This window comes from Gopherus evgoodei, chromosome 4, assembly GCF_007399415.2.
Source record: "Gopherus evgoodei ecotype Sinaloan lineage chromosome 4, rGopEvg1_v1.p, whole genome shotgun sequence".
NCBI classification, from domain to species: Eukaryota; Metazoa; Chordata; order Testudines; family Testudinidae; genus Gopherus; species Gopherus evgoodei.
In genome coordinates, this window is record NC_044325.1 from 151,119,243 (window position 1) to 151,133,821 (window position 14,579).

Here is a 14,579-nt window from a genome sequence, read left to right on the forward strand (position 1 = left end):
CACTAAGGGATCTGACTGCAGAACAAACCTCCAGCAGAGATTAAACTAATCCAAAACCTGAGCAGCTTCAGGAAATGCCACCACATCTCTTTTAATAAAACTTTTCTGCCAGAAGCAGAATAACTGTTAGCACAACAAACCTACCCATGGAGAGCTTCCCATGGGCAGAGAGGGAAGAAGAGTGGATGGCTCAAAGTCCACTAGGGACCTTGCAATGCCAATCTAATGAATGTGGGAGGGTCCCAAACACTATGGTGATGGGCACAAGTACCAAACCGTAAAATGGATGCATCTTTTTGGGACCTTTCCTCCATTCTGACCCAACCCTCCGGCCCATGTTTATAGCTGCCAGCTGAAACTGCCACTGGGCACAGAGATAAGGACACTGAAATGAGGACTCCTCTGGACTTCTTCTATTACCTAGATTGGGGTGGCCAACCTGTAGCTCTTCAGAAGTTAATGAGTCTCCTTGTATAGGCACCACCTCCAGGGCTGGAGCCACAAGCACCAATTTCCCAGTGTGCCGGGGGGGGGGGAGGGGGGGGGCGTGCTCACTGCTCAACCCTTGACTCTGCCATAGGCCCTGCCCCTAACTCCACCCCTTCCCCCAATGCCCCCAGTTCTTCTTGCCCCATTCCCTGAGCCTGCCATGCCCTCACTCCTCCTCCTCCCCCGAGTGCCTCCTGCATGCCACAGGGGGCATGGGGAAGGAGGGGGAGGAGCTGATCAGTGGAGGGCTGCTATATTACTATGGCTCTTTGGCAACGTACACAGGTAAATTCTGGTTCCCTCTCAGGCTCAGGTTGGCCACCCCGACCTAGATCACTAAAGCTGCAGAACTGGAATTAATTTGCAAACTGGACACTGTCAGATTAGGCCTGAATAAAGCCTGGGAGTGGCTGGATCATTACAAAACAAACTTAATTTCCCCAATACTAATTTCTCCCTACTTTTACTCACACCTTCTTGTCAGCTGTCTAATGGGCCACTCCCTTACCACTTTAAAAGTTATTTTTCCTCCTTTCGTATCCTGTTAATTGATTTATCTCGTTAGACTGACCTCACACCTGGTAAAGCAAACCCCATCCTTTCATGTATTTATACCTGCTCCTATATTTTCCACTCCATGCATCTGATGAAGTGGGTTTTGGCCCACGAAAGCTTATGCCCTAACACATTTGTTAGTCTCTAAGGTGCCACAAGAACGCCTGGGTTTTTTGCCGATACAGATTAAGCAGGGCTACCACTCTGAAACCTAGCAGCTGTTTGGATTCTTGTTCTGTTTTAATACCCTCCCTCCTTTCCACCACTCTCAGCCTTTGCTCTCTTCATTCCTCTTGCTTTGGCCAACAGAACCTGGCAGTTTACAGCCACATTGCCTTTCCGGCTCTCACACCTGTGCAGAGGAATTCAAGCACCTCCCAACAACCTGTTTCCAGTGACATTTAAAGTAACTCCACAAACACGCATCTGTTCTCCAAGCGGCCCATTCCAGATGAACAATGCTGGGCACCCCTCCCAACACACCCCCTCGCCCACTGTACTGCAGGGGCGAGAGCACTCACAATCCACACAAGGTGGGAGGGGAAACTGCGGCACAGGGAAAGGAAGAGATTTGCCCAAGATCACTCAGCAGGGCAGTGGCAAGGCCGGAAAGAGAGCACAGGTTACTCAGGGCCCAGCCCAGGGCTCTGCTCAATAGACTAGACTGGCTCCTTGGTATAAACTCCCCCATCCCTATCAGTAACAGGGCAGTTATCTTTGATATCATAAACCAAGCCCAACCGCCCCTCCCGCTATAACTCCCTCCACCCCCAGCCAGCCTGCAACCCCCCCCACTACATACTGCCCGGCAGCCCGGGCCAGCCCCCCTTGCCCACTAGAACCCCCCACCCCCCGCAGCCCGGGCCAGCCCCCCTCGCCCGCTAGAACCCCCCACCCCCCGCAGCCCGGGCCAGCCCCCCTCGCCCGCTAGAACCCCCCACCCCCCCGTAGCCCGGGCCAGCCCCCCTCGCCCGCTAGAACCCCCCACCCCCCGCAGCCCGGGCCAGCCCCCCTCGCCCGCTAGAACCCCCCCAGCCCGGGCCAGCCCCCGTCGCCCGCTAGAACCCCCCCCCAGCCCGGGCCAGCCCCCCTTCCGCTATAACCCCCTCCACCCCCAGCCAGCCTGCAAACCCCCCCCCCCCCACTATACACTACCCCGGCAACCCGGGCCAGCCCTGCCCCCGCTATAACCCCTGGGCCAGCCCTGCTTGCCCGCTATAACCCCCCTCACCCCCGCCCGGGCCAGCCCTCCCTCTCGCTATAACCCCCTCCACCCCCAGCCAGCCTGCAACCCCCCCCCCACTATATACTGCCCCCCAGCCCGGGCCAGCCCTGCCCCCGCTATAACCCCCCTCGCCCCCGCCCGGGCCAGCCCTCCCTCTCGCTATAACCCCCTCCACCCCCAGCCAGTCTGCAACCCCCCCCCCACTATATACTGCCCCCCAGCCCGGGCCAGCCCTGCCCCCACTAGAACCCCCTCCCCCAGCCCGGGCCAGCCCTCCCTCTCGCTATAACCCCCTCCACCCCCAGCCAGCCTGCAAACCCCCCCCCCACTATATACTGCCCCCCAGCCCGGGCCAGCCCCGCCCCCGCTAGAACCCCCTCCCCCAGCCCGGGCCAGCCCCCCTTCCGCTATAACCCCCTCCACCCCCAGCCAGCCTGCAACTCCCCTCCCCACTATATACTGCCCCCCAGCCCGGGCCAGCCCCGCTAGAACCCCCTCCCCCAGCCCGGGCCAGCCCTCCCTCTCGCTATAACCCCCTCCACCTCCAGCCAGCCTGCAAACCCCCCCCCCCTATATACTGCCCCCCAGCCCGGGCCAGCCCCGCTAGAACCCCCTCCCCCAGCCCGGGCCAGCCCTCCCTCTCGCTATAACCCCCTCCACCCCCAGCCAGCCTGCAAACCCCCCCCCCCACTATATACTGCCCCCCAGCCCGGGCCAGCCCCCCTCGCCCCCGCCCGGGCCAGCCCTCCCTCTCGCTATAACCCCCTCCACCTCCAGCCAGCCTGCAACTCCCCTCCCCACTATATACTGCCCCCCAGCCCGGGCCAGCCCCGCCCCCGCTAGAACCCCCTCCCCCAGCCCGGGCCAGCCCCCCTTCCGCTATAACCCCCTCCACCCCCAGCCAGCCTGCAACTCCCCTCCCCACTATATACTGCCCCCCAGCCCGGGCCAGCCCCGCTAGAACCCCCTCCCCCAGCCCGGCCAGCCCTCCCTCTCGCTATAACCCCCTCCACCTCCAGCCAGCCTGCAAACCCCCCCCCCACTATATACTGCCCCCCAGCCCGGGCCAGCCCCGCTAGAACCCCCTCCCCCAGCCCGGGCCAGCCCTCCCTCTCGCTATAACCCCCTCCACCCCCAGCCAGCCTGCAAACCCCCCCCCCACTATATACTGCCCCCCAGCCCGGGCCAGCCCCCCTCGCCCCCGCCCGGGCCAGCCCTCCCTCTCGCTATAACCCCCTCCACCTCCAGCCAGCCTGCAAAACCCCCCCCCCACTATATACTGCCCCCCAGCCCGGGCCAGCCCCGCCCCCGCTAGAACCCCCTCCCCCAGCCCGGGCCAGCCCCCCTTCCGCTATAACCCCCTCCACCTCCAGCCAGCCTGCAAAACCCCCCCCCCACTATATACTGCCCCCCAGCCCGGGCCAGCCCCGCCCCCGCTAGAACCCCCTCCCCCCGCAGCCCGGGCCAGCCCCGCGCGGGGCACGCCGGGAGCCCCGGCCCCGGCCCCACCTGCTCGGCCGAGGTGAGGGTCCTCACGCCGTCGTCCCGCAGACGCTCCCGGCCGGGCGGGGGCCCGGAGGCGGCCGCCATGCTCCGCAGCGGAGGGAGAGGCGGGGAGCCCGACGGCGGCTCGGCGGGGACAGAAAGGCTCGGGCCGGGCGCGATCCGCTCGGCGGCTCCCCCTACCGGCCGCAGGACGCCAGTGCAGGCGGCGGAGCGCGGCCCAGGTGGGCCCCTCCCCGCGGACTGCCTGCGCGGCGCCGGCTGGGCTCCCCCTACCGGTCCTGTCCGGGAGTGCAGCGCTGCCTGCCCCCGCCTGTGCGCTCCTGGCGCACACGAGGGCACATGCCGCCCCTGTCGCCTGCGTGGCCCCCCGCCCACGTGTGCTCCTGCCGTTCCCTCTGCCTGCCCCTAGCAAGCCCCCTTCCCATGTGTCCACCCTAGCGTGTCTTCTGCATGCCCCTAACATGTCCTCCTCCCTTGTGGTGTGCCCCAACGTGGCCCCTTCCTGCATGTGCCCTTAGCATGTCCACTGTATGCCCCTAGCGGATTGTCTGGATGCCCCACCATGTCCCACTCGCACGTGTGCCTCAGCATGTCTCCTCCCCCCGCATGCCCCTAGCATATTGTCTGCATGTCCCCTTCCCACATGTGCTCCTAGCATGTCCCCTGCATACCCCTAGTGTGTCCCCCTCCACGTGTGCCCCTAGCATGTCCCCTGCTCACATGTGCCCCTCATGTGTCCCCTGCATACCCCTACTGTGTCCCCCTCCACATGTGCCCCTGGCATGCTCTGTGCCCCAGGTGCCCTTAGCATGTCCCCTGCATGCTTGTACTGTCCCCACTCCCACGTGTTGCCACCATGCCTGCCCCTCCTGCATGCCCCAGTATTTCTGCCGCATGCCCCTGAAGCATCTTGCGTCCCTGTGTCCGTAGCATGGCCCCCATGTGCCCCTTGTTCCTCAAATACCCCTCAATGCCAACAGCAAGGGGGTTACAGGAATGTCCTGACTCTGATGTGTACAGTCTGGGTCACCAAAGAGTGTAATGGGAGGTCTTAAATGAAAGCCGGGGTCCCACTGATGACTGCTACCCTTGTGAAATGCCTGTACAGCTAGTAAGGAGTTCTGTGTGTATTCTGCAAATTCGTTCTTGGGGTGTATATCACAGCGGGAGGTTTCCTGTGTATTGACCTATGTATTGACCTCTCTCTCGGGATGTAAACTACACTGGTAAGCTAACACTGTAGACATACTTGCATATGAAGCAGGGGCGGCTCCAGGCACCAGCACGCCAAGCACATGCTTGGGGCGGCAAGCCGCTGGGGGCGCTCTGCAGGTCGCTGCGAGGGCGGCAGGCAGGCTGCCTTCGGCGGCTTACCTGTGGAGGGTCCGCCGAAGCCACAGGACCAGTGGACCCTCCGCAGGCAAGCCGCGGAAGGCAGCCTGCCTGCAGTGCTTGGGGTGGCAAAATGCCTAGAGCCGCCCCTGATATGAAGTCAACAGAAAGATGTGAAGTCAACAAGGGAGAGCCCAGAGGAGGGTTATACTGTCTCCAAGGTCAGACAATGAACTTTGGGTATAAAAGTAGAAGGCAAGAGAGATGCCACCATATCCTGTGCCTAGGAGGTAAACGGGATCACAACCAGCCTTGGCTGAAGATGCTGCTGAAGGCTTTGGGTGAGATAAACCTCAGTCCCTAGAAAGCAAGTTAGAGGTTTGGTTTATATGTAACCTTTTGTTTCCATGATCCTTGCCCGGCGTCTCTTGAATCTTGGTAATAAACTTCACAATTTGCCTGCGTGGTTTTGACCTGCACTGACTAGGGTGACCAGACAGCACGTGTGAAAACTCGAGAGAGAGTGTTTGTGTGTAGGGGGAGTAATAGGAGCCTATATAAGAAAAAGACCCAAAAATCGGGACTGTCCCTGTAAAATTGGGACATCTGGTCACCTAGCCCTGATGTCAATAGTCCCTGTTCAACAGGTTCCAGACCAGGCAAGGTCTCTGGGCTGCCAAATAGTATCGCTGGGGCCTTCGTGACAGCCCTGTGTGCAGCTGTGACACAACACAGACAATGACGCACATTGTCGATGAATGTCTGCAGACTAGGTTCAGCGGTAGCCTAGAAGAACTGCATCATGCCACTGAAGATGCCATCACTTGGCTAGATGACTATGCACATGCTAAATAAATAAACTTTCCCTTGTTTTCACTATAAATTAGGGCTGTTGATTAATCGCAGTTAACTCACGCGATTAACTTAAAAAAAGTATCGCATTTAACAAAATTGTGATTAATTGCAGTTTTAATTGCACCGTTAAACAATAGAATACCAATTGATATTTATTAAATATTTTGGATGTTTTTCTAAATTTTCATATATACTGTATTCTGTGTTATAATTGAAATCAAAGTGTATATTATTTTAATTACAAATATTTGCAGTGCAAAAATGATAAAAGAAATAGTATTTTTCAATTCATCTCATACAAGTACTGTAGTGCAATCTCTTTGTTGTTAAAGTGCAACTTACAAATGTAGATTTTTTTGTTACAGAACTGCACTCAAAAACAAAACAATGTAAAACTTCAGAGCCTACAGGTCAACCCAGTCCTACTTCTTGTTCAGCCATGTCCTGGAGAATGGTGGTTGAAGCATAGGGTGACCAGATGTCCCGATTTTATAGGGACAATCCTGATTTTTTGGTCTTTTTCTTATATAGGCTCCTATTACCCCACCTCCTGATTTTTCACACTTGCTGTATCATCACCCTATTGAAGCATGAGGGGACATATGAATCTTTAGCGCATCTGGCATGTAAATATCTTGCAACACCGGCAAAAACAGTGCCATGCGAATGTCTGTTCTCACTTTCAGGTGACATTGTAAACAAGAAGCGGGCAACATTATCTCCTGCAAATGTAAACACACTTGTTTGTTTGAGTGATTGGCTGAACAAGAAGTAGGACTGAGTGGACTTGCCGGCTCTAAAATTTTATGTTGTTTTATTTTTGAATGCAAGTTTTTTGTGCATAATTCTACATTTGTAAGTTCAACTTTCATGATAAAGAGATTGCACTACAGTACTTGTATTAGGTGAATTTAAAAATACTATTTCTTTTTTTTTACAGTGCAAATACTTGTAAAAAATAAATATAAAGTGAGCACTGTACACTTTGTATTCTGTGTTGTAATTGAAATTAATATATTTGAAAATGTAGAACACATCCAAAAATATTTAAATAAATGGTATTCTATTATTGTTTAACAGTGTGATTAATGGTGATTAATTTTTGTAATCATGATTAATTTTTTTAATCACTTGACAGCCCTACTATAAATACATCTCAGGGCTGTGATATTTACCAAGGAGCTGGTCCTGAGCAGAACCAGACAAGTTGGGGTGAACGCTGCTCCTTGGGGATAGCAGCACTGCTATTCCTGTGAGTGTCAGTGGACAAGGGGCTTGGCACTACAGGGGAACGCTTTACAGAGGCTCAGAGACTGGGGTGTCCCATTGTTAACCCGCAAGGCAGAGTAAAGGCTGGCAGAGCCCAGAGGAGAGTGTGTGGGTGGCTCACAGCCTGGTGGGATCAGGGAGCTGACACCAGTTAACTTGCTGAGACCACAAGCAAGTCTCCCTCATGCTGGAGGCAATGGGGGGGTTGTGACAAAGTGGGGATTTTTCATAATATTTTGTATGACTACTGTGTGTGTATAAGTTTCCCCTGGGGTGACCTGATGTCCCAATTTTGGGGTTTCTTTCTTATATAGGCTCCTATCACCCCCCACCCCCTTCCCGATTTTTCACACTTGCTGTCTGGTCACCCTAGTTTCCCCTATGTGCTGCATGGTTAATTAGGTGGGGAGAAAAGGCTGTTTGCTCTTTGCAGAGACCCAGAGACACAGATGTGACTGTCGCCTAGCTCTCTGGGGCCTGGGCCCAGACAATGGCTTGGCCTTTTGGTACCTAGCAACTAACAACCATGGACAACAAGAAACCAGCAGGTTTGGCCAGCTGGAGAACAAAGGACCAGGTGACCAAGTTTGCCAGGGAACTAGAACAAAGGATGGAGGAGGGGCCCTTGGGGGGTTGTTAAGTGTGAGTCGCTGGAAGCAGGACACACTCTTCTGGACTGGGACTGAGAGAGCCCTGAGCTCTGGACTGACCCAGATGCTGGAACTTTCCATTCTCTGTGCTAACCGAAGGACTTTCTAGGCTGTGGTCCAGACATCTCAGAAACCCTCCTGCTGTTACAGCGCTGGCTGAGAGTCCCTCTTGGGGGTGCATCGCTCCCTTGGGGGGTACAAGTCTTCCCCAAGTGTCCAGTCCAGCTGGACTTGCTGCAGGGAGCTCACAGTGGCTCCAAGGTTCGGCCCCAGGAGGTGGTGAAGCCAGGGGCTCACTCCAGTGACCGAGTGACCTATGGGGGCTGATGCATTGAAGGGCTCCTCCCAGGGACTGTTCCAGAGCCAGATGAGAGCACCGGCTCTGTTGATCCATGACAGAGGTAACAAGGTGATTCGCAGGCCTGAGTACCCCAAGAAACATCACACCCCAAGGTTGTCTCCTTCCCCATAGCTCATAGCCTGCATGCTGGGCACTGGTGCAGACCTCCCCAACCAGGATCAGAACCCCCAATTCCCATTGTGCCAGGTGCTATGCAGACTCCAGCTTAGATCAGAGGCCCCTTGTGCCGGGCGCTGCACAGACGCATAGCAAGAGATAGCCCTGGCCCTAGCTGAGATCAAGGCCCTGCTGTGCTGGGAGCTGGACTAGAAGGAACATCAAGAGCTCATCAAGTCCAGCCCCCTGGATGAGGCAGGACCAAGGAAAGCTAGACCATCCCTGGCTGGCATCTGTCCAACCTGTTCTTAAAAACCTCCAGTGACGGGATTCCACAACCCCCCTTGAAAGCCTATTCCAGAGCTGAACTATCCTTATAGATAGAAAGGGTTTTTTTCCTAATATCTAACTTAAATTTCCCTTGCTGCAGAATAAACCAAATTACTTCTTGTCCTGTCTTCATGGAGAACAATTGAGCACTGTCCTCTTTATAAAAGCCCTTAACATATCTGAAGAGCGTTATTAGCTACCCCCCTCCGCAGTTTTCTTTTCTCAAGACTAAACACATCAGTTTTTTTTCGAACATGAGTCTTTTACATGGCAGCCCCACCTTCCATTCACTTAGACACACGGCCTTTCAGAATGAATTTGCCGGGACTATGTGCTTAGCTATGCTGTCTATAAAATACATTCCCGTCTTCACAGATGAATGAGCAATATGTAAATATGAGGAATCATTAGCTGGGTGTCCTAACTCTAACAACAGACCCCACTCCTCTCTGAGAGCTGGGGAGAGCACCCAGGAGTCCTGACTTCCTCCAACTCAGTAGAGCCCAATCCTCTCCCAGAGTCAGAACCCAGGAAGCCTGAGCTCTATCATTCTATTGTTGTCTGACAAATAGTTGTTGTGTGACTCACTGGCAAAGTGTGTGTTTTGTTCCCCTCTAGCGCCAATGAACATATGGGGTAACAGCCCTCCTAACACTATCTGTTTGCCGACTCCTAAGCTGGGGTACAAGGCCTCGCTCAGCATCAGAGGTGTGAAATGCACAGAATTATTAACCCGGGCAGCAGGAGAGCGGAGGCTGGCCTACAGGCTCCCAGCTCAGGGCACTTTCCCATTCTGAGAGTGCAGGGGTCGGGGGGAATTGGATGCTACCACCCACTTCCCTCTTGGTGCAGGGAGCTGTATTCTTGAGCAGCCATTGACCGAAGAGCTCATCTAGCCCTGACCCGTGTCAGTGCCTGTCCCAGAGGATGGAGCAGCGGCCCAAATCAGAGCACATGTCCCCAGTGACTGCTGGTGCTCTGAGTTTCCTGCCCGAGGGGTAGATCAGGCAACCTTCACCCACGAAAGCTCATGCTCCAAAACGTCTGTTAGTCTATAAGGTGCCACAGGATTCTTTGCTGCTTTTACAGATCCAGACTAACACGGCTACCCTCTGATACTTAACTGACAATGGACTTTGGGAGACGCCAACCCACATCTGAGCTTTCCTGGGGACGTTCAAACTAACATGTAAACAATGGCGTTGGCCTGCAAAAAGCTGAGTCATTCATAGACAGGTGACTGCAAACTCCATCTTGTTGAGGGGTATGAGGAAGTGGGGGATTGTCTTTGTGTTTTCCTTGGTTTTCCAGTGGGTTGCATGCAGAGGGGGTGGGGCTCAATTTCCCTGGGTGTTACTGGTTTAACGAGGTGAGGGGAGAGGGAGTTTGTTGTTCCAAAGGACCAGCAAGGGAACTTGGGACCCCAGCCAATGGCCTGGAGAATGGACACCCCAGCGACTGGCAACCTGGTGACCCGGAGGCCCAGCTCAGGAGTCGCAGACGGTTCTGGCCAGTGGGAGGACAATGGACTGCGAAGAGAGGACCCCGGTGACTAACCAGCCAGTTCCAACCAGAGAGGGAGAGGGGACAGAAGAGAGGAGAGGAGGCCCAGGTGACCCTGTTTACCTGGAGAGAAGACAATGGACAGAGGTGGGGTTTGGGGGAGGAGATATCAGATGCCCAGCTGGGAAGCAGGGGGGCTCTGGGCTGGAGAAGGGGAGCAGGCAGAGCCCACCTGGATGCAGGGGAGACTTAGATGTGCTGTGCTGAGGGAGGCCAGGTCTGAGGGCCCTGAGAGTTTCCTGTGCTGTGTTCAAATGCTCAGTAAACCCTCCTGTTTTACGCTGGATGAGTGTCACTCCAGGCTAGAGAACAGGGTTGCATTATTCCCTTTGGGAGTGGAGTCCCTGGGAGTCCAGAGCGAGTGGACTCCCTGAGGGGGCCCACGGAGAGAGACAGACATGCTAAAGCTCAGAGAGGTGCGGCTCCAGGAGGCTGAGGGGCTTAACCCCTGAGAGAGAGTGGACCCCCGAGAAGGGCTGTCACACTGAAAGGGGTTTCTCCCACGGACCGCACGGGGCCAAGAGTGGGCACGACCTGTGAGTCCGCAACAAGGGGATTTTACACAGGAGAACAAACGGGTTTCCACCCACAAGAGAAATACTCTATAAGGCCCTGGGAACCCCTCCATTTGGTCTTCAGATAACTCAAAAGATAGACTCTCCACCCCAAAGAGATGCCTGAAAGAAACTGGAACAAAGGACAGTAACTACGGGGGTGTGAGTGATTGCTGGACCCAGACTAGGAAGGAGTCTAGTCTGTGAAAGAAGCTTATTGGAACATCTCTGAGGGTGACATTTACCTGCATTTAGTTTCCTACTGTATTAGGCTTAGATCTGTGCATTTTGTTTTATTTTGCTTGGTAATTTACTTTTTCTGTCTGTTATTACTTGGAACCACTTAAATCCTACTTTATATACTTAATAAAATCACTTCTTGCTTATTAATGACCCAGAGCAAGTAATTAATACCTGGGGGAGCAAACAGCTGTGCATATCTTTCTGTCAGTGTTGTAGAGGGCAAACAATTTATGAGTTTACCCTGTATAAGCTTTATATAGAGTTAAACGGATTTTGGGGGGGGTTGGGTCCCTTTGGGAACTGGGTATCTGGGTGCGAGAGACAGGAGCACTTCTTAAGCTGTTTTCAGTTAAGTCTGCAGCTTGTGGGAGATGTGGTCCAGACCTGGGTCTGTGTTTGTAGCAGGCTAATGTGTCTGGCTCAACAAGACAGGGTACTGAAGTCCCAAGCTGGCAGGGAAAACGGGCTCAGAGGTAGTCTCAGCACATCAGATGGCAGTCCTAAGGGGGTCTCTGTGACTCAACCCGTCACAATATTATAGTCTGCAAAGTTGGGAGCAGGGGGATCAGAAAGTGGGGCATGTAGACCTATGAAGAGTCAAGGAGGGAACCAATGTCTTGGGGAAGGGGCAACTGCCCCCCCATGCACCAAAGCAAATGACACCCCTGTTTTACCCATGTTAAAACATTCTTGTAACTCTTTCATTGAGAAGCTCTAGCACGTCCATGTTTTACAGCAGAAGCTTGAAATTTGGCAGAGGGGTGGCCCTGATGGCCTTGCTATTCCGGCAAAAATCCACCTAAATCTGGCACAATTATTAACCTTTTAAAAAAATCTCAGTTTGCACATGCTCAGTAGAGACTTGTTAGAGTTGAGCAGCTAAAATCTCTGCAGAGTCCATGCTCCACCCAAGGGCTGCAGAACTGTCCCTACAATTGCTGCTCCTGTAGGCGACAGGGGAGAATTGCAGACCATAGGAGACGGGGGACAAAGGCAGGAGCAGAGAGGGCTGAAGCGAGGAGTAGGGGAGACGATATAAGAGGGGAAGGAGTTGTAGAGGGGAGAGGCTAGGAGTGGGGGTGGGGAGGCAGTAGCAGGAGCTGGAGAGTGGAGATTAGAACAGAACGGGGCAGGGAGAGAAGTGGGGCAGAAGACTGTAACCACTAGACACTTCCCTCCTGACCCTGGATTGGATCCCTGAGTTTCTATATGGCTCTGCTGTCAACAAAAAGCTATCAAAGCTACTGGTAAAGTCTGTGTCTCCATCCCTCTCTAGTGGTAGGTGCAAATATTGCACTGGGCATAGCACAGTAACTGGGGCACTGCCATAGGAACCCGTACACCCTGTATATCTATGACACTGAGCACTTCACAGCTGGAAACGCAGTCACTGGGACCTGTATTTTGAACACATAAACTGCCGTATAACGCTAAGTAATATGGAAGATCAGGCCCTGATTGGGCACCCACACTTAGTGGGCACTTGGCAGTGGTGGCCTTAATCGCTATGTGCCTCAGTTTCCTGTGTGCGTAAGGATAATGTCTTCAACCAGGTAATTCATTAATGTTTGAGAAGCTCTCAGACACAAGGCTGAGAGCACCACAGGAACGCTGAGGCTGAAACGCCCAGTTCTGTGTTCGGATGGGGCAGTAAATAATGCAGGGGCCACACACTGAATCGGGAGGCTAAAAGGCAGTTGCCCATGCACAGAAGGAGGCAGGGTCCTGTGGAAACAGTAGCACGTGATGATGCCATTAAAGACTGTAGCATAATGCACATGAACACAGGGGCAGAGTTACAGCTGCGCGGGCATTTCCTACTTTTCAAGGGCTCCACTTTGCAACCTGAATATTCTTTCAGTGAAGGGTTTTTTATGACACTATTCCTATAGCTTGCTACTGCCCTATACCAGCTGCATTGTTATCGCAGTGCATGGTGTGCTGGTTCTCCAAGGGAGAACTGCGGGGTGGAATTTCACTGCCTGTAGAACTCAGAGCCCCTGGCAGAGTGGGTGTCTTGGCGATGGGAAATTCACCACACCACTAGAAGTATTGGCTTGCTGAGGGGGCTCTGCTAGGCTTGAATGATGGCGAGAGAGGGGAGAGCAGCGAATGATGGGATGACTATTAGCTGTAGTTTGAGCAATAGGAATTGCAGCAACCTGAGCTGAAGGGAATTACTCTGAAAGGCCAGTCCTATTCCTCTGGCTTTGGAAGGCAGAGAAATGAAACTAGGATACAGGTGTGTTGTGTAGCATTGAGAGACCCCTGTTCTGCTGGGCGCTGCACAGACACACAGAAGAGAGTCCCTGCCCCAGCTGAGATCAGGGCCCCGTTGTGCTGGGCGCTGCACAGACACACAGAAGAGAGTCCCTGCCCCAGCTGAGATCAGGGCCCCGTTGTGCTGGGCGCTGCACAGACACATAGAAGAGAGTCCCTGCCCCAGCTGAGATCAGGGCCCTGTTGTGCTAGGCGCTGCACAGACACATAGAAGAGAGTCCCTGCCCGTTGTGTTGGGCACTGCAGAGACACAGCGAGAGACTGGCTCTGTCGCAGCTGATATCAGGGCCCCATCGTGCCAGGCGCTGCACAGACACACGGAGAGAGACAGGCCCTGTCCTAGCTGAGATCAGGGCCCTGTTGTGCCAGGCGCTGCACAGACACACGGCAAGAGACAGGACCTACACTGAACAGCTCACAGTCTAAACAAACAAGGGATGAGAGGGGAAGGCACTTGCCTGAGGTAACCCCAAAGGTCCGTATTTCCCATAGTTGGCTCCTCCCTCTATGCTTGGACTCTTTGGGTTAATCTGGTCTCACCAGAGACCCCCATGGCGAGTAAAGGTTGTTCTGTAGCCTCATTTCCTCCATGAATCCCAGCGCTGCTCACACACTGCACTCACACAGCTTAGCTGCTCTGTGCTCAGACCCTATGGCAATCAGCGCAGTGTTAGAACGTGGAACACAACCAGGCCAAAGGGCTGAGTCCCTGCTCTCTGCCTTCACATCTGATTCTCCAGGGCAGGGAGGTATTTGAAAGCTGATGCCACCAAGCTTTCTCCTTCAGGCCAGCACGGTCCCATATCCACCAGAGGTGCACCTTGCTTTGCAGCTCCCACAAAGCCAGGCACCAGAGACATACAGCAATGTCCTAGGGACTTGCCTTGGCACAGTACCCCTCCTCTGTGCAGAGATTAGATCTGCAGCTGCAGGATCATGCCCATGGTGTGACTTGGCCAACAGAGGTGCTCTGGGGCTGGGAGATGGAGCTGCTTGCAGGGCAGGATTATCACAATCCATGGTTGCAGGCATACTCAAACACAGCTCTGCCCTCACACTGTGGCCCTGCCCTGCCCCACCTGTTCTTGGGGTGGTAATGGCAGGAACCACCCTCACAAAAGCCATCTGGTGGGGTCTGCCCATCTCCCTGGGTCACTGCTTCCCTGGCTGCCTATAGGAAAGGGTTTGTCCTGGAGGGGGAGGGCTTGGCCCACTAAGGTGACCAGATTTCCTGATTTTAGAATCTTTTTCTTATATAGGCTCCTATTACC

The 14,579-nt window shown here is 54.2% G+C and overlaps 1 protein-coding gene across 1 annotated transcript in view; it reads right to left on the reverse strand.

Moving 5' to 3' along the window:
* The window catches only part of LOC115651074 (protein farnesyltransferase subunit beta-like), a 29,731-nt gene extending 25,839 nt beyond the window's left edge, over nucleotides 1-3,892 (reverse strand). Inside the window, exon 1 of the mRNA XM_030561948.1 lies at nucleotides 3,779-3,892. Within this exon, the coding sequence (XP_030417808.1) occupies nucleotides 3,779-3,859 (81 nt within the window). The 5' untranslated portion in view covers nucleotides 3,860-3,892. The remainder of the gene's footprint in view (nucleotides 1-3,778) is intronic.
* Nucleotides 3,893-14,579: the final 10,687 nt, after the last annotated feature.